Here is a 20,435-nt window from a genome sequence, read left to right on the forward strand (position 1 = left end):
GCTTTCAGAGGCTGCTTTGACATGCTAGAAAATCTTCTGGCCCAGAAATAATCCTCAGAACATTGAGAGAAACGAGATAGAGGATAAGGTGCTCTCTGTTCTGTTTATTTTTCTCTTTCCCATTGCATTATTCCTTTTCTCTCTTGTAGAACTTTGAGGTGAAGGCAGATGACCTGGAGCCTATAATGGAACTGGGACGAGGTGCGTACGGGGTGGTGGAGAAGATGCGGCACGTGCCCAGCGGGCAGATCATGGCAGTGAAGGTAGAGTTGACATTCTCCCAAATGTTTTCTATCTGCTGTGTATACGTTTGTCCATCTCAATTGTCAACCAGCCCTTTTAATAGAAGCAAAACCATCTTCCGTAGGGTAAGACAGAAAAGATTATTTGGAGGGAAGAGTATTTTCCTCAAAAGGTATGGAAAAGGCTTCCTTGGTGTGAGTTGTATCTACTTTTTATTTTTTATTATTTTTTTTTTTAACTCTTAACTCACCCTCCATCCATTCTTTAACAATTTTAAATTTTTACAAAACTACCATGTCATCATCACACTTAAAAATAATTAATGGGCCAGGCATGCTGGCTCATGCCTGTAATCCCAGCACTTTGGGAGGCCAAAGCAGGTGGATCACGAGGTCAGGAGTTCGAGACCAGCCTGGCCAACATAGTGAAACCCCATCTCTCCTAAAAATACAAAAAGTTAGCTGGGCATGGTGGCATGTGTCTGCAGTCCCAGCTACTTGGGAGGCTCAGGCAGGAGAATCACTTGAACCCCGGAGGTGGAGGTTGTGGTGAGCCGAGATCATGCCACTGCACTCCAGCCTGGATGACAGAGCGAGACTCCATCTCAAATAATAATAATAATAATAATAATAATTCCTTCATCTAATCCACAGTCCAAGTGAAAATTTCCTTGATCATCTCAAAGTGTTTTGAGATGACACTCAGTGTTTGTTTTGTCCTGTTGGATTTTCAAATCAGCATCCCAACGAAAGTTTACATATTACATTTGCCTGTTATGACTCATAAATCTCTTTTATTCTATATTTTGTTGCTTTTAAAGAGTTGCCCCTGAAAATCAAGAAACCAGAATTGGGAGAGAAAATTGTCTCCATTTGTGGAAAAAGGAGGGTAAAATATATCTAGGGTCAATCTACGTAGTTTTTGAGCTATGAAAGGAAATTTAAAATCATTTCATATTATTGAGTAGATGCTGGGAGGATCACAAAGAATTAACATCTCTAGTTGAGTTAATAGATTTGGGCCATCGTTAGGAATAATCAAAGGGACTTGGATCCCTTTGCTTTTGAAGAATGGGAATACTTTTATCTTGTAGATTTTTCAGTCTGTTCTGCTGACTTGCTAAGTAGGCAAAAAGCGTGAAGGCCTAGTGATATTGTATCTCTCCTATCATTTAGTGACATAATCATGTTTCTGTAAGGCTACATTTGCTAGTGTGACAGATTTTTCTTGCCACAGAAGCACTGGGATAAAGAATGAACGGTTTCTCTATTTCTCTCTAATTCCTTCCGTTTCCTATAGCTGTACCAATTCTCTTACAGTTACTTTTCCCTCCAAATACTCTTACCCGTTCCCAAAGAAGCGCTTTTGGTTTTTTATTTTCTTGGGACCTCAGATAAGCAGCAAAGTCCTTAATATTGTGTCCTCTTTGCACTGAACAGACATAATACAGTAAACCAGATTGTTTTTGTAACTTGGAAATACATTCCAAAATATTTTGTCACTCTCCAACACATACTATCAATTTGTTTCTTACCAAGACTGTTCAGGAAATCAAATGAGTAACAGCCTTCCTTATTTTCATGTGTTACAGATAGCTAATCGCTTAGGGTGGATATTTACAATGTTGTTGCTAGAAGTTGTGTTATGAACTGTACTATTTTCACGATGGGACTCCTTCAGGTCCCTGCCTGCCTCATCCTCAGAGTAGTAACCATAAATTTTCCATGCATTTCCATTCAGCGGATTCGAGCCACAGTAAATAGCCAGGAACAGAAAAGGCTACTGATGGATTTGGATATTTCCATGAGGACGGTGGACTGTCCATTCACCGTCACCTTTTATGGCGCACTGTTTCGGGAGGTAGGTGACCCTTCAATTCAAAGTCCAGGGAGAATAATAACGTAAAAAGAAGTTTCTTTGATCACGTAAATGCCATCACAATCATGGAGCTCTTTCTTCTTTGACACATCTTGTATAGGGGGGTTTACGTGTGTGCAATGATGACATGCCCTGGGGCAAGGTTGGATTGAAATTATGGTATTTTCAAATGTGGTTAGCCTTTTTAAGATGCAGAGATTCTCTTCTCCTTTCTTTTTTTGTTTTGTTTATCTTGGCAGAACTTTCTATATCGCCTATAGACTGATTTGCGTAGATCTCTTATAATTGGAAATATTCTGGTCTTTGGACTGCTTTAGGAACTTCATCTAGCCTACTTGTGTACCGTGTAGACTTACTTTGATCTCTTTTCTCTACCTCTGTTTTTCACTTCACCATGATATGAATTATGAGGCTTCACCTCATTAAAACCAGCTTTTTGACTGACTATTGCTGGTGTTTAGTGTGAGAGATCCGACAGGGAGTAGGCACCTAGACCTAACTCCTAGACAGTGGTATCAGTAAAGGCCTGGATTTCTGGGGTTTTATTGCTTATGTCTGTTAGTAATTAGATTCCATTTTTCATTAAGGGGTGGGAGATCACATGCAGGTTGTGCTCGGCTACCTACTCGTTTGCTCTTTGGAGATAACCTTGCTTATTTGTGAATTCCTTTATGATCTTGACAGAAAGCAATATATTTCCCCCAAAAACTCAAGAAAGAAATAGTTAATTCTTCAGGACAGGTGTTTACTGTTTTTTTTATTTTTCTTTCTCCCTTTTTCATCCTTTTAAACAATTCCTGAACCAATTGGTCTCCAGGGTGATGTGTGGATCTGCATGGAGCTCATGGACACATCACTAGATAAATTCTACAAACAAGTTATTGATAAAGGCCAGACAATTCCAGAGGACATCTTAGGGAAAATAGCAGTTTCTGTGAGTACATTTTGATCCCTACTGCAAGGATAATGTGAGAAATAAAGTCCCTATGTGTCTTTGTATCTCAATATGGAGAAATACTACCTGGGCCACAGCTACTATTCGTACATGTCTGTTGACATTTATTGGTGGATGGATAAATACATGCTTTCCTTTCTGAGCACTATATAGAAGATTCTAGCCCTGCTTTGGTTTGGCAGACTCTAGGTTAAATGACTCTAAGTGCTGCATTCATCAGCTATGACCACATTCCTGGTGTCTATATTCTGACAGTAGTTTATTTTGATTTTCATTTATGGATGTTTAAAATGTTCTCTTAAGACTAGTAGGCATAGAAGGAAGCAGAAGGAAAATAAATAGAAAGAAGGTCTTCTACCTTCATGGCTATTCAGGTTCAGGAGGGTGGAGAGAAAAAGAATGAGGGCAAACGAACAAGATAGATGAGGGAGACATCCTTTCTGATATAAGATACAGTCCTCTCTGGTGGATGGAGTCCAATTTGCGTAACTTCCTATGTATTTTCCTAGATAGGACCACCACTATTTGAGAAAATATCTCACTGGTAATCTAAAGCCAAGCATAATAAACCTTGATATACTTAATATTCAATTTCTTTCCAGCGATATGATAAATAAATCTATCTTTGTGTTTCTCTTGCAGATTGTAAAAGCATTAGAACATTTACACAGTAAGCTGTCTGTCATTCACAGAGGTAAGCAGCCGTGAGCTGCCTTGGCTGTTCCTTTGATAAAGTTCATTTCTTTCACCTGGAGACCCTCCCTACCCCCAACCCCCCATGAATGGAAGTAGAATTGACTCAGGCAAGAGAACTAAGGGGCTTTCTTTTGAGATTGGATAGCAAACCATATAAGTAGTATTCCTTATCATGGCTGAGGACATAAGAAGACATGATCTTTATCTTACATCCAAATTGAATATAAACACTTGTTAGCCAGCAGAGCTGTGGGATTACATCATTGAGAATTTTAGAGAATATGATAAAAGTCGATCCTGTATTGGCCATCACATGAGAGCTTGTTGTAAAAGAATCATGGGTCTCAATATCAAATGAATTGGAATTTGCATTTTAACAAGATTTCCAGGTGATTCTTGTGCACATGGAAGTGTGAAAAACTGGTATAAAGCAGAGCCCTTTCAGACAAGAAGAGGCAGGATAAAATGATTTATCTCTTCCTCCTTCCTTTTCTTCCTTCTTATTGGCCTGTTATGTCTTCAACCATGCATTCATCCATCCATCCATTAATTCATTCATCTTCTCTGCACCCATTCATCCATTTATTCATCTTTTAAAATCACTTTTAAAATGTAATAGATGCCCTGAGAGGTATATGAGAAGAAAGTATACTCTTATTAAATTATGCATCAGGATTCTTATAGGGAAGTAAGATAAATATACAAAAAAACAAAACAACAACAACAAAAAGAAACAAACAAAAAAAAACCCTTAGAAATATGAAAGTACCAAGCTGGGTGCCGTGGCTCATGCCTGTAATCCCAGCACTTTGGGAGGCCGAGGCAGGCAGATCACCTGAGGTCAGGAGTTTGAGACCAGCCTGACCAACATGACAAAACCCTGTCTCTACTGAAAATACAAAAATTAGTTGGGTGTGGTGGTGGGTGCCTGTAATCCCAGCTACTTGGGAGGCTGAGGCATGAGAATCACTTGAACCTGGGAGGAGGAGGTTGCAGTGAGCCGAGATCTTACTACTGCACTCCAGCCTGGGCGACACAGTGAGACTCCATCTCAAAAAAGTAAATAAATAAAAAATAAAAAAAGCAAGTACCAAATATAGAAGTAATTTAGATAATGTAAAATAAGTAAGTGCTATCACTTAGTGATTGTCGTTAGGGAAACTTCGGGGAAGAGATACCCTCAACCATGTCTTTGGGAAAAATAATGGAATGTACTGGTATGTAAGAGGGCCTTGTGGTTTGGATAATTCTTGAACTCTCTGAGCCTGGAAATAATGTAAAATGCCTTCCACAGTGTGCCTATTATTGTTAGTTGTTATTATTAAAAATTGGAAAAATAGGATGAAGGAAGATGAGGAGAAGAAAATAGTAAGGAATACAGTTAGGAAAAGGACTGTAGATTATTCACAAGTTTGAAATTAACATTAAGGGTTATTTCACCATTATGAAATATGCAATTCATATTAGAGAATATATGTAAGGTATAAAAATAATAAAATGAAATTTGTATGTCTTTCAGCTTAAAGGGAAAATTATAAAGGATAATTTTTAAAGCTTTTGTAATAATCTTTATCTTCCAATTTTATGGGCATTGTGAAAAGTATCACAAAGGGAAAAAATTAACTGTAATTTCAAATTTTATTATCCAGAGATAATTGTAGTTCCATTTTTGGGGCATATGGGTGGGTGGGTTAAATCTTTCTAGTCAAAAGGATTAATTTAAAATCTGGTCTGTAATACTGCTTCTTCAGTACATGCCCTGTGGTCTGGAATACCTGGGTTCATGATCCTTTACACTATGTGACCTCTGACACATCACTTGCAGAGGTTTCAATCAAAATTTGTTGCTTTGGGCCAGGCTTGGTGGCTCACATCTGTAATCACAACCCTTTGGGAGGTGGGGTGGGAGGATTGCTTGAGGCTAGGAGTTTGAGACCAGCCTGGTCAAGAGACATCCTGTCTATCAAAAGAAAAAAATAAATAAATAAATAAATAAAAAGCCGGGCATGGTGGTGCACACCTGTAGTCCTAGCTACTCAGGAGACTGAGGCAGGAGGGTGATTTGAGCCCAGGAGTTTTAGGCTGCAGTGACCTATGATCACACCACTGCATACCAGTTGAGTGACAGTAAAACCTTATCTTGAAGAAAAAACCAAACCAAACAGAAACAAAGGTTGGTTTGGTCATGTTTGGTATATCATTGTGTCATGGTCTGCCTTTTTGTTCTTTGTTTTATTACTCCTATATTAAATATCAATAGATCATTTTGAATCGGGCATTTGATTCAGTAATAATTTTTTAGGCTCTTACTGCAAATATGAGGGTAATGAAGATCATAAAATCAGTGGAGAATGCAGTTTTTTCTATTGAGAAATTCACAGTTCTACGAGGCATGAACAAAACATGAAATAGAAAATCAAGTTGAAAGCAATAAGCAGTTTATAACTATGGGTCAGGGATGGCAGTTACTTCTGTGTTGGGCAACTTGGGGAAAGGAAGATGGACAAATGGAGATTTTAGGCCCTCTGGTGGTAGAGAAATGAACCTTGAAAGCAGACTGGAATGATGGGATCCTGGTTGCTTTTGCTTTCAGACGTCAAGCCTTCTAATGTACTCATTAATGCTCTCGGTCAAGTGAAGATGTGCGATTTTGGAATCAGTGGCTACTTGGTGGACTCTGTTGCTAAAACAATTGATGCGGGTTGCAAACCATACATGGCCGTAAGTACATTAGCTAGCGTGGCATCTGGTAATGTCACTGCTGACAAATCATGCTGGGAAACAAGCAATGGATGGCCACAGAGGGAAAATGGAAATGTACCTAAGACTCCAAAAGTAGTCTGCCTCTTAGTTTTTCTTCAAAATGTCATGTCTGAAATCTTTACTCACTTGCTTCGTATATTGTCTTAGTTTGTTCAGGCTGCTATGGCAAAATAGCATAAGCCAGGCAGCCTATAAACAACAGAAATTTATTTCTCACAGTTTTTGGAGGCTAGGAAATCCAAGATGAAGGCACCAGAAGATTTGGTGTCTGATGAGGGCTCACGTTTCTCAGGATCATACATATCTCCTTCCTGCTTAGTCTTCCCACAGTGAAAGGGGCGAGGGATCTCTCTAGGGCTTCTTTTATAAGGGCCCCAGTCCTATTCATTAGTGTTCCACCTTCATGACTCAATCACCTCCCAAAGGCCCTGCCTTCTGATACCACCACATGTGCGATTAGATTTTAACCCGTGGATTTTGGTGGGGAACAAACGTTCAGACCGTAGTTACATATGTATTACTTTAAAAAAATCAAGTGAAAGAAATATGTTATTTGAAAAATCATATACACAATACATATAGCCTGCACAGTTTTCCACACTGTATCGCAGGGGAGTATTGCATTGTTTGTTGAGGACAAAATAGTAAATAGAGCTTAAATTACCCAAACAAGACAGTTAGATTAGTTATGAGAAGACCTCACAGCTGTGAAGATTCACTGCCTTTAGCAGAGACCTTGCAATCCCCTTTAACTGAAGGAACAGACGCTACATTCTATGTGGGAATGGACTTGTGCTTTGAATCGAAAAGCTTCCTGTCTGTGTTTAGTTAAAAATTGCTCAGGTCTATTAGCATGGGACAGTAGCCCAGTGACTCTTGTTTTATTGAGTTCTGGACTGTTCATGTTTTAAACAAGGATAATTCTAGATGGGCAAAGTAGCTTTACAACGTATACCCTGTTTCTTCTTAAGGCAGATTTTAAATTTGTTATGAAAGGAACTTGATCCATTACTGTGTCCAAGAAAAGACAAACACAGAAAAAGGGAAACCCTGTGGAGACATGGATATTTATTGTAGTTAACCAGGTCTTCTTGGCCTCAGAGGCATGTTAACAGCTTATAACAACTCACTTGGCAGCTGATGCTACCCCCATCCCCAGAGACTGTTGAACTAAGAATGTTATCTCAACTGTCTTCCCAGTTTCTCAGTTGTCTGTCTCCTTTCCAGCCTGAAAGAATAAACCCAGAGCTCAACCAGAAGGGATACAGTGTGAAGTCTGACATTTGGAGTCTGGGCATCACGATGGTAGTGTATGCCAATTGTCATGAACTATGAGGTTGTGGGCATGAAACTTGAATGAGGTGGACTTTGGGTCCAAGAAACAAATGCCCTAAATGCTGGTTTGGGGCGCCCTCTCCTGCTGAGGTGGTAGGAGATTTTGAGTAATAATTGTTTGTAGTGTGGTATAGTAAAAACACTGACACGGGATTGGGGAAACCAATTTTTCTCTTGATTCCACCTCTGACGAGCTGTATGCCTTTTTGAGTAATTGTTACAGTCACACGGACTATCTTCCTATCCTCATCTGTAAAATAAGAGGATCTGACTATATTCCTTATAGTTTAAAATTCAATTATTCAAGCCAAGGCAAGAAACTTAAGCTGTGCAAGGAATGCTAATGTGCGTGAACCCTGATAGGGCCGTGTTATCCAGGACATAGGCTATGCTTCCCAGGATATTTTTGTTGGAGAAGTAGAAGTTAAAGACTGATGAGGTCAGTGTATTAGTTCGTTTTCACACTGCTGATAAACGCATCCCCAAGACTGAGTAATTTAAGAGAAAAAGAGGTTTAATGGACTTACAGTTCCATGTGGCTGGGGAGGCCTCATGATCATGGTGGAAGGTGAAAGGCACATCTTACATGGTGGCAGACAAGAGAGAATGAGAGGGCCAAGCGAAAAGGGAGATGCTTCATAAAACCATCGGATCTCATGAGACTTTTTCGCTACCGTGAGAACCGTAGAACAGTATGGGGGAACCACCCCATGATTCAATTATCTCCTGCTGGGTCTGTCCCACAACATGTAGGAATTATGGGCGCTACAATTCAAGATGAGATTTGGGTGGGGATGTAGCCACACCATATCAATCAGGTATATCCTCAATACAGGATAACCAGTAGGATGATTTCCTTAGACACAGCCCTAAAGTTACATGATTTATTCCTAACTTATTCATGACTTTGGTGATTGTAAATTTCATCACTTTGGTGGTCATACATTTTCAGTGGATCACCGAGGTCTGGAATTATCCACTGTGGTCCTGGCTCCTCCCCAGGCACAGCAGCTGAATAAATCCCATGAGTTATTTCTCCTGCCTGCCCAGAAAACACGTGATCCTGTAATGCAAAGTGGCCTTTTCTCAAGTCCAAAAAAAGATGAGTCATTTGGTTCTAGGTTGCTTTCTCCCCCTGTCATTTCACCAAGCGACCTGCAGGTGGCAGTAGATGCTCAGCTCTGGAAAGGTCTCAGGCTGGGAATTACTTTTCAGACCAAACATTTGAAATCCTCTTAGCTTTACATCCTGAAGTTTAATACTGTTGGCTTACAATTTTTATGAAGTGCCACAGTGAGTTTTAGTGAGGGGCCCGGTTTTAGATAGGCTTAAGTGGCTGTGTCTAGTAAGTAATATTTAAAAATCCCTAGCACTAGGGATTTGGGGAAAATTGCTAGAGAACAAATTATTAGTTTATTTCCCCCCACCCCTTATACTTGAACTTTGCCTTGTGTTTCCCTCTGGCTCTCCACGAATGAAACATGGGTGATCCCCTAACGCAGCCCTGTTGAAACTGTTGTCTGCTGTTTCCTCTCTTCTCCAGATTGAGTTGGCCATCCTTCGATTTCCCTATGATTCCTGGGGAACTCCATTTCAGCAGCTCAAACAGGTGGTAGAGGAGCCATCGCCACAACTCCCAGCAGACAAGTTCTCTGCAGAGTTCGTTGACTTTACCTCACAGTGGTAAGAGAGCCTCACCTCCCAAGTGTCAATGTCAAAGAAGAAGATGAGTTCTCATGAGTTTCTTCCATCGGGTTTGTCTCCATCATGCATACATTCATTCCGAAAGCATTTGTGGAGTGCGCCCTCTCTGCTGGAGAAGCAAAGATGACCGTATCACACTCCCTGCCCTCGCTGAGCCCAAAGTCAAGTAGAGAAGTCTCATAAATGAATAATTATAGTATAAAGTGGCAAGTCCAGTGATAGAGATAGGGGCACGGGCGATTTAAGGAACTCGGAGGGAAGACCTCAGGATAGGCTTTTCTGGAGGAGCTAAATCCGGAGCTGAGATCGTGAGAGGTGTTTTCCAAGCAGAAGGGAAATAGGAAAGGAAACGTATTCCAAAGAGAAGGAATATCATTCACAATGTCACAAAAGCAAGAAACTCCTTTATGTGAGCTTTAAGCAATTTGATGTCGATTAAAGCATAAAGAGAAAGCTGATGGGACCCATTAGAGGCCTGGGGATAGGGAGTAGAGGCAAAGAATTACTTTGGGTGAGAAGATAGTGGGTAGTTTAAGAGTGTTTCTTAGGTCCTCAGAAGTCTTGTAGAACCTTGGTTGCTACTGAATACTTGCTAACTGTGGAGAAACTTGCCCACCATAAGAGACAATGCTGAAGTTCTGGGAAGGGAATCCAAAGAAATTTGGGGTGGAAAGAGGGAGGGAGCCATACTCATGTGGTAAACTATATTTTCATGAAAACTGCCAGGGCAGTCAAGAAAAGCAACAGAGGGAAAGTATTCTCTAGACAATCAAGTCATTTCTGTGTGCGTAGAGGTCATGATGCCTGGCATGACTTGATAGTAATGATCATGGCAAGTGATGCTGGAAGCGGGATGCCAGAAATGAAGCACACCCCTGAGCCAGGTTAGTGTATTTGACCATCCCACAGAAGTAGATGAGAATTAGGAGGAAGGGGACTGGGAGATGGTGGCAGGCCCAGCTGTGATCCTCAGAGGGGAGCCGTTCTGAGTACTCACTGCTGGGGAAGGGTCTGGAGCTCTGAAGGCTGTTTGAGTTACTGAGAAAGCTGAAGGAACATCTTCCTCATGGCTTCATTCCTCGGCCTCCATGCTTTTTAGAAGTGCTGTGAGGTGGAGCACCCATGCCTGTAATCCCAGTACTTTGGGAGGCCGAGGTGAGTGGATCACCTGAGGTCAGGAGTTCGAGACCAGCCTGGCCAACATAGTGAAAACTCGACTCTACTAAAAATACAAAAAATTAACTGGGCGTGGTGGTGGACAGCTGTAATCTTGGGAGGCTGAGGCAGGAGAATCGCTTGAACCCAGGAGGTGGAGGTTGTAGTGAGCCAAGATCACGCCATTGCACTCCAGCCTGGGCGACAAGAACAAAACTTCATCTTAAAACGAATAAATAAGAAATAAAAACATAAAGCTGTGAATACAGCATTCATCAGGAAATGTGGAAGAAATATAAAACAAAGCAACTGTCTGTTGCTTGTGAACCTAAGAGCTCTTGGCCTCTTTGTTAGCCCAAGGCCCCTTCTCATCCCTGGTACTTTTCCCTGATGATGTATGAGGCTGGTCTGCAGTTGTTCGTTTTCGTTTTTGACTGGATGACTAGAGAGGGGCTGGAGCCTCGAGTGCTAGTACAATAGTTGTTGGATGCCTCTTAAAATATATATCTTCTAGCTACTTCCTGTCTGTTTTCCTTGAGGGAGTGTGCTGGATGTGGTAGTACCTCTGCCAGGATGGGTTCATGATTTTGCCTTCTGGATTCAAAAACTTGTTTTTTGTGGTTGGTTGGTTGGTTGGATATTTATTTATTAATTACCTTATCCTCAAATGTTTAAGGTCACATCAAAGAAAGGGGTGAGGGGCTGGGCGTGGTGACTCATGGCTGTAATTCCAGCACTTTGGGAGGCCAAGGTGGCGGATCACTTGAGGTCAGGAGTTCGAGACCAGCCTGACCAACATGGTGAAAAACCATCTCTGCTAAAAATACAAAAATTAGCCAAGTGTGGTGGCACATGCCTGCCGTCCCAGCTACTCAGGAGGTTGATGCAGGAGAATTGCTTGAACGCAGGAGGCGGAGGTTGTAGTGAGCTGAGATTGTGCCACTGCACTCCAGCCTGGGTGATAAGAGAGAGACGCCATCTCAAAAAAAAAAAAAAAGGGATGAGGCATCTTGGGTAATACAGAACAGTAGTTCTCAAGAGGGTTGGTAATGGGGAATGACCTTATCTAGCTAAGTCTCTTCAAATTATTCTCCCTATTACCTTTCTCCCGCCTGTCCCCTTTTCCCAAGATTCTGGGTACTTTAGGAAATTTTGGTAAGAACGAGGCTGGTGTGAAAAGTTTGAGAAAGCCGAGTCTACCATTGTGAATCACCAGTTTAATCCAATGATTCTCAACTGTGGCTGCTCATTTGTAAAACTCTAGTGAGCTTTCAATATCACTGTCCCCTAGGACGCATCCTCATAGACGCTGATTTAATTGGTCTGGGGAGGGGCCAATATACTAATTTTTTTTTTAATGTTCTCAAGTCATTTTTATGTACAGCTGCGGTGATAACCCTGGGTTTCGACATATGATCTATGGACCTGCCGTCAACTACTTTCTGTTTAGAAGGCTTATTTTCTTCAATTTATTTTAAAAAATCATCCAATAGCTTGATTTTTCTTTCACCAGTGTATTTTTTCTCTTACTTAGAATTTTCTCCAAAGAATCAGAACACTGAAACTTTTTACAGATGTTTGAAAAATGAACACCTTGAGAAATAAATGTTTTCTAATTGCAATGTGTGCACACGTATGTGGAAGTTCTAGATACGCATCATTGCTCTTCATATAATGACTGCCTGTGCCTACTCTCTCCTTATAACACCCTTAGTGTTTTCATGGCCGCCTGCTAAGATATCCCCTTCTCTCTCGTTTTCTTTTATTTTAGCCCAGCTACCACAGTTCATTAATTAAAAAATTTTGAGCCGTAGACATGTCCCAGCTTTCCTGAAACTGTCAATTCTATTAATACTGTTTGCTCAGTGTCATTTCATTTCTACTCAAGTAAGTCAGTTTGTCTTATATCTGGGTTTATTAAAAATAATACCCTGTCTCTACAAAAAATACACAAGTTAGCTGGGTGTAGTGGTGTACACGTGGGGTCCCAGCTACTTGGGAGGCTGAGGTGGGAGGATCGCTTGAGCATGGAAGGCTGAGGCTGCAGTGAGCCATAATTATGCCACTGCACTCCAGCTTGGGTGACAGAGCAAGACCCTGCTAAAATAAGATAAAATTAAAATTAAATAAATAAAATATAATATAAAGTAAAATAAAATATGAAAATATCTAGAAACAAAACCCAAATCACTTTACCCTGAAAGTCATTAAAAGATAAATTTTCCTTTGTCAAAGTTTCAGTATTGTAGTTCTGGTAGAATGCTATACTTAAGAATATCAATTGTCTAAAATAGTCATTTTGTTGGTATGGGAATTAAGAAATAGAAGGGAATTGTTAATTCTGAATTTTATGAGCATTCTTACTTAACCTCAATTTGACTTTTTCAGCATGTAAGCTCTCCTGTTCCAGGTCAATGATTTTTTTGCCTGCCACAAACCACCAATATATTTTCTTTGATATCCCTTAAGGATGAACATTATTTTTCAACTGGGTTGAAAAAGTCATCTTACACTCAAAAAGTAGCACTGATTTTCTTTTAGAGTTTATGACTGTCCTAGAAATTTATGGAAGCAATTTGATTTTTCATACGTATATTAACATATGGGTACATACCTCCATCCATTAGCAATCTAGTGATTTTACTTGTTTGATTACTGAAAGCTTGAGGTTTGATCTGGAGCTTGGTGGAAAGAATGGAAAAGTGATTTTTTTTTTTTTTTTTTTGAGACGGAGTCTTGCTCAGTCGCCCAGGCTGGAGTGTGGTTGCGCGATCTCGACTCACTGCAAGCACCGCCTCCTAGGTTCATGCCATTCTCCTGCCTCAGCCTCCCGAAGAAAAGTGATTGTTAACAGAGGAGTACCTCTTCTACCTCTTGTTGAACAGAGGGCTATTCCCTGTGCGCATAACTCCCCTTTATCAGCTATTATTTTTCTCATGAATAAAGCTGTATTATTGAGACATATCTTCATTAAAGAACCTTTTTTTCCTTGTGATCGCCATGTTTTTTATATTTTTATTACATAGGCTATGGCCCTCCCCGACTTCTCAGAAAGTCCCAACTCTATGTGCTGAGTGGGGAAGGGAGGCTACGGATTTGGAAAGTGAAATATTCAATCTCAAATTTCAAGATAGATACATCTATGTTTTTATCTCCTACATCTGTCTTTGGTATGTAGAAAAAGAACACATTACCCACAGCCTAGGTAACCATCAGAGTATTTGTGAACTTGTATATGCTACCTCTAAGCATTTGATGTCACAATGCTATCATACACCTGCACCCAAGGAATCAACCTGGCACGATGCCATCTCCATGTTGCTAGGTACCGTAATTCTGTATCCAGGGAATTGACTTGGCAGCCACTCTTGTCTGGAACATTAGTACTGATCACTGCTTGTTAGTTGACAGTAAATCACATAGTTTGTGGAGTGAAGTAGAAAAGCTCTTACAGGCTCTCATCGCCACACCCAAAGTTAGACCCAGAGTCCAGAATTCCAGTTTTTGCATTTCTTTTGCAGTAACATCTGACAAATGTTTCCTGAAGGAGAAAGAAGAGTTAACCATATGAACGCAAAGGAAAAAAGCAAACCCACAGTGGTTTCTTGCAAACCCTTCTTTTCTGTATTTATTTTGAGATGGGACTACGGAATGAGATATTCTTCCTCTTTTTCCTACGTATCTCTTTCTTATCATAGGGATTTTAAGGAGTTCTTGGGTTGGGTTGTGTTGACCATGTCAGCCTTGTTTTGGGATTCATCATAGAGAAGTCTAATAGAGAAGTCTTGCTTTCTAGTCCTGCCCAGGGGTTAACAAACGAGTTCGCAAAAGATTAGAATCTTAGCCGGTTTCATCATAAACTCTTCCTATCGGTTCACAGAAGGAAGTCACTGGAAATCAACTGCCGAGTGCCAAAACAGCTGGACTTCCCTTTGGCTTTCTCTCCAGGCCTATTTAGGAAGCTGTGGGCCCAACTGACCAGTCTGATGGCATATCGAAGGGTAGTGGAGGCCCACTCAAGCATCGATATTGTCTGACTCAGAGAAGTTAGTATGAAACACAGTCAAATTCAGTCTCCTATTTGTGCAGGAAGGACAGTAAAAAGAGGCACTAGATGTTTATTTAGCTTTTGACAAGTGTACGCCTTGAAAGGCGCAATGTGTTTTTATTCTGTGGATGCACCAAATAGCCCTTCTTGGAAATGATCGGGAGAATTCAAATAGGCAGAAATCCTCTGGTCAGCACAAACTTCAAGCTAGCAATTCTCAAGACAGCATGAGCTGTTTTTTAGTGTCAGCTATGGTCAGAAGCGTGTGTTGTGGCATTTGGAAAAAGAATTAGGGCAGTTAGCTAATTGCACGCTTGAAAATGACAAGCCCCTTGAAAATTCAGAAGTCTGATTCCAGTTCAAAAAGAAATTGGTATTGCTTTGAACTCCAAAGTTGTTATTGTGTACTGAATTTCAAGTACTTCCTACTAAACATGGAAAATTTACTTTCCCCCCAACCTTATCCTGAGTATTTTGCTATTCTTAGCCCATGTTTTGAAGTGTTCTTGATGTAAAAGATGGAAAGAATGGGTTATATCAGTTACATTAATTTAATAAACAGCCTTGCTTTGCTGTGTAAGTATTTTCCATTCATATTCTGCGGCAGTGTTTGGGGCAGATTGTGAACTTTGTAATCAGGGGCCAGGAGTCCAGGAATAGCCTATTGGCCAGTAGTCTCGGAGGTTTCAGGAATCCTTAACACTTTATGATGGATCAACTAGGGTACTTTCCCATATTTTCTTTATACAGAGTTAACAAAACTGGAAATCTTTTTTTTTTTTCTTTTTTGATACAGAATCTCACCCTGTTGCCCAGGCTGGAGTGCAGTGGCACAATCTCAGCTCACTGCAACCTCTGCCTCTTGGGTTCAAGTGATTCTTGTGCCTCAGCTTCCTTAGTAACTGGGATTATAGTCACCTGCCACCATGCTCAGCTAATTTTTGTATTTTTAGTAGAGTCGGGGTTTCACCATGTTGGCCAGGCTGGTCTTGAACTCCTGACCTCAAGTGAGCTCAAGTGATCCACCTGCCTCGCCCTCCCGAAGTGTTGGGATTACAGGCGTGAGCCCCCGCACCTGGCCGAGAAATTTTTATAAGCTGTTCCAGAAGTGAAAAGATATCCTGACTCAAAATCAGTATTTTTAAAAATACAGTATTTTTTAAAATACAGCATGTAAAAAAATACAATATTTTTAAAAAATACAGCATTTAAAAAATACAGTATTTTAAAAAATGGAGATATTTAAACTCATCTATCTGTTGGTAAGGTTCTATACCTTAGCCCTGTCATGCTTAGCTTCAGAGGGTGAGGCAGAGCTCACGCCACACGTACTAGGTCTCATTTGCTCAAAATGATCCATTTTATCTCTTCTGCTAAATATAAAGTCTGCTAAAGTCCTTTTATCTCTTCTGCTAAATATAAAGTAAAAAACGGCACATTTTTACATTTGAGAAACAAGCTTTTCTTCCTGACATTGTTGTTGGCTGATGAAAGCTAGTAACGGAGTGGGCCTGGGTCCTCAATGAGAATGTTCCAGATGCAATGCAGAGTTTAAGTTCTAAATAGAGACACCAGAATCAACCATTTGAATATTGACTGTGGATTTAATGTTGTGCCTGTGCTTTTTGTTATTTACTTAGTGTGTTACATTGTTCCAACGATAGAGAGGAATTTCTGGTTTTTGATTTGCTTTGAACAATAGTGGGAAATTCAGGGCTTCTAGCCTGTTTGTTATTTTTACTAGGGTCTGTGTGCAAGTCAGCAATACTCCTGGGATCACACTGCTTCTTCTGTGTTTCTTTCTAGGTAAACTAGCTCTTGAACTTAGAAAGAAACACTTTGGCTTCCTGGGGCTGAGGGCAGGAGACGGTCGTGATGAGAATGTGCTTAAAGACAGACGAACCAGCTGGAGATGTTCCTTTTAAGTGAAGGGGAGAGGAAGCAGCAACAAGGAGGGACCACCTGTTACACATAGCACAGCGTTTCTTTCTCTCTACACTATTGACATTTTGGGCTAGATTGTTCTTTGTTGTGGTGGATTGCCCAGTGCATTGTGGGATGTTTAGCAACATCCCCAGCCTCTACCTATTAGATGCCAGTAACACCCTGCCACCAGGTGTAACAACCAAAAATGGCTCCTGACAGTTTCCATATATCCCCTGGGGAGCAAAATGACCTCCAGCTGAGACCCACCCACGTAGACCCTCAGCATCTAGGTACCTACAAAACCATCAGTGGGAGTTACACGGACTCATTCATTTCACTCAGCACACATTCCCATATCAATCGGACTTTGCCAGCTGTTAATTCCTCTTTCTAATGCGCTCTTATTTTTATCCTCAGTTGAGATGAAACTTTCTCTCATAGGTTGTCTGGTCACTGAGGTCACTAGGTCCTAGGTCTGCCCTCAGTTCCAGGTTGAAACTTCTGTCCTCACATCTACCTGTACCCTGTCTCAGGTTCCCTGGCTTCCACCCACAGCATTGCCTGGAATAAACTGGTAGGCTGATTTTAAGTTGTTTTGGTTCAAAAACTTTCTCTCTCTCTTTTTTTTTTTTTAAATTTTATTTCGTTTTAAACCTTAGTTTCTCGAAGTACCTGAACTACTCCGTTGTCTCATGGTTCTGTACCTTACCCCTGTCATGCTTAGCTTCAGAGGGTGAGGCAGAGCTCACGCCACACATACTAGATCTCATTTGCTCAAAACGATCCATTAGCTCAAATCCCAGCAACCTAAGAATCAGTTACATTTTGATTCCTCCAACTCCAGGCAAAATTCCTTTCCATTCCAATGCCAGGCAAAGCTCCTTTTCATTCATGGATGATTTTGTGGCCCACTGGGCACAGGAGTCTGTAGGTTGCCTTGCAAATCATAGTTTTCAAAATCATCTTTTTCTCCATTCTGTAACCTGGGATTCCACCTCCAAGTAAACTGTTTCTTTTTTTTTCCTTTCCTTTCTTTTTTCTTTTTTTTTCATTTGAAGGCCAGAGTTGGATAAAGGATAGGGATGGGCTGAGGATGGGGTGATGGGTTGGTCTCTTCATCTTACAGTTTTATTACTGTTAAATAATAAGTAACAGCGCTTATTGCCTCCGGTATCAAATGTTATTAAACGTCTGTGTCAACAGAGAGCAGAATAACCAGAAGTCACCTGACAATAGCACATGACCGGAAAGTATTTCTAAAAGAATAATTGCTGTCACTGAGTGTGCTTTCTCTTTTATCGGCTGTCGTAAACAGGTCTTATTACCTTTGTCATAAACAAGTAGTATTACCTTAGAAATGTTATGGGGGGCTGGGCACAGTGGCTCACACCTGTAATCCCAGCACTTTGGAAGGCTGAGGCACGTGGATCACTTGAGCCTAAGAGTTCAAGACCAGCCTGGGCAACATGGTGAAACCCTGCCTCTACAAAAAATACAAAAAATTAGCCAGGCATGGTGGCACATGCCTGTAATCCCAGCTATTCAGGTGGCTGAGGCAGGAAGATCACCTCAGCCTAGGGAGGTGGAGGCTGCAGTGAGCCAAGATTGTATGCTCCTGCACTCCAGCCTGGGCAACAGAGCCAGCACCTGTCTCAAGGAAAAGAAAATAAATATTAGGGGTTTATTGCTTCTATCTCAGGCAGGTTTGGTTAGGACTATATAAAAGCAAATTATATATTCATGGGAAACAGAAGCAAAAAGAACCAGGTACCTGACAGTGAAGAGATAACAAATGGTGATGTAAGAAACACCTGCCAATTTCTTTGTCTGTGGAAACGGCATTAAAAGCTGCATTGAGGAAAGTAGATATTTTTGAAATATAATGGCTTTAGATCAGAAAAATTAGTCTGTATGTCATTGGTAAAGTATCAAAAGGAAAGTGCACACACACACACACACACACACACAAACACACACAACTGTTTTTCCCATTAAGGTACAACCAGGATGATTTAAAACATAATACATAAGCGTTACAGAAGAGGAAAGTCAAGATAGGAGGCTGTGTTTTCAATACACTTCTAAAGCTGATTATGTTTAGTGTTCTACAGGTTCTGAAATCCTTGTCTAATGAAAATACATATGGCTTCTAGATGTTAATGATTATTTTTTTTTCTTTAAGCTTAAAGAAGAATTCCAAAGAACGGCCTACATACCCAGAGCTAATGGTGAGTATTGTTGGAAATGTAAACATGAGTGTACTAATAGCTATAAAAGGCAAAGTCACTAAGACCTAAATTATCATCACATCACCACGTTGAAAGAGTTGGTTCATGGAGACATCAGTGACAGGAATCGAACTCCAGGTAAGAGAGTTAAAGAGTTCATCCTACATCCTTCTTAAACATAGGTTGGAACCTGTCACTATTCTTAGCAACTTTTTTCCAGGCTGATAAACCTGTTGTGATACAGAGCAAATTATGTGTATACGATTTATATTTTTGAATTTAAAAGATATGAGAAGCCACATATTACTAAGATAAAATGAAGGAAAGTATGATTTAAGAGATTTCAATAATGAGAAAAACTTAAATGCTCTTTGACTGATCAATTTTTGATAAAATATCTGGCCTAAATTAGATGAACAACTTTTTGGTGGTAGCTAGGGAGGAAAAAAAATGTTTGCTTTTTGTTTTCACTTTGGTGGAAAAAAGTAAGTCGAAGCATTATTAGCTTGAATTGTACTCCCTCAGCATTCACAGTTTATCACTTGCTGTATCTATAAAAAGCAAGAGTGAAAGTAAGATCTTAGCATTGTTGTATTAAAATAACTTCTCTTAAATTGTTGTAACTATAGGCAGGGCACGGTAGCTGCTCATGCCAGTAATCCCAGCACTCTGGGAGGCCGAGATGGGCAGACTGCTTGAGCCCAGGAATTGGAGACCAACCTGGGCAACATGACGAAACCCCAACTCAACAAAAAGTACAAAAAATTAGCCAGGCATGGTGGCATTTGCCTGTAGCCCCAGCTACTCAGGAGGCCGAGGTGGCAGGATCACTTGAGCCCGGGAAGTTAAGGCAGCAGTGAGCCGTGTTTGTGCCACTGAATTCCAGCCTGGGTGATAGAGTGAGACCTTGTCTCAAAGAAAAACAAACAAAAAAAACTCGGTAACTACAATTCTAAGCTAATTACTAATGATTCTAAGCTAAATACAAATGGCAAGGACCTAAACTTGGCAATGCTTTGCTTTATCTAAGTGTAAGTTGAATGAAGGAGAAACACATTTTTTGGGGGGAGAGAAATATATAAAATTCAGACTATTTGCTAATCTGTGTTAACTCTTTCCTAGATTTGTTTCAATTATCAAGGTTTTCATTTTAGTGGGGGAAAGAAGAGTCACATTCATGCACAATTTCAAAAGCAATAAAACACTTGACACCCTTGCTGACTGGAACACATCAGTGTTTCTTACTGGAATTCATCAGGCATTGAATGCTTCCTCCTCTGCTATCCCAGCCACAAGCCCCGCTGTCTTCAAGACCAACTCAGTCTTAGAAGCACGGATTCCTAATGTCAAATGCTGTGGTGAGGTGGCTTAGATATGAGGAAGCACAGCTTGGAAATGTCGAGTCAGGAAGACTTACAGAAAACTGATCAGGAAGATGCATGACAGCTACAGCCAGTCACATAGGTTTCCAGTTCTGTTGCCTAAGCTTCGATTGAAGATTGAA

The 20,435-nt window shown here is 40.5% G+C and overlaps 1 protein-coding gene across 5 annotated transcripts in view; it reads left to right on the top strand.

Moving 5' to 3' along the window:
• MAP2K6 (mitogen-activated protein kinase kinase 6) overlaps positions 1 to 20,435 on the top strand; it is a 141,215-nt gene that overhangs the window by 103,572 nt on the left and 17,208 nt on the right. For 4 of the 5 annotated variants that reach the window (XM_017950923.3, XM_017950922.3, XM_031657738.1 and 1 more), the window contains exons 4-11: positions 150 to 263; positions 1,984 to 2,103; positions 2,939 to 3,055; positions 3,719 to 3,770; positions 6,366 to 6,493; positions 7,763 to 7,840; positions 9,414 to 9,553; positions 18,886 to 18,931. In XM_017950923.3, coding sequence (XP_017806412.1) covers positions 150 to 263; positions 1,984 to 2,103; positions 2,939 to 3,055; positions 3,719 to 3,770; positions 6,366 to 6,493; positions 7,763 to 7,840; positions 9,414 to 9,553; positions 18,886 to 18,931 — 795 coding nt within the window. The remainder of the gene's footprint in view (positions 1 to 149; positions 264 to 1,983; positions 2,104 to 2,938; positions 3,056 to 3,718; positions 3,771 to 6,365; positions 6,494 to 7,762; positions 7,841 to 9,413; positions 9,554 to 18,885; positions 18,932 to 20,435) is intronic. The other variant, XM_021929346.2, reaches the window with a different exon arrangement.

Source organism: Papio anubis, chromosome 17, assembly GCF_008728515.1.
Source record: "Papio anubis isolate 15944 chromosome 17, Panubis1.0, whole genome shotgun sequence".
In the NCBI taxonomy this organism is placed as follows: Eukaryota; Metazoa; Chordata; class Mammalia; order Primates; family Cercopithecidae; genus Papio; species Papio anubis.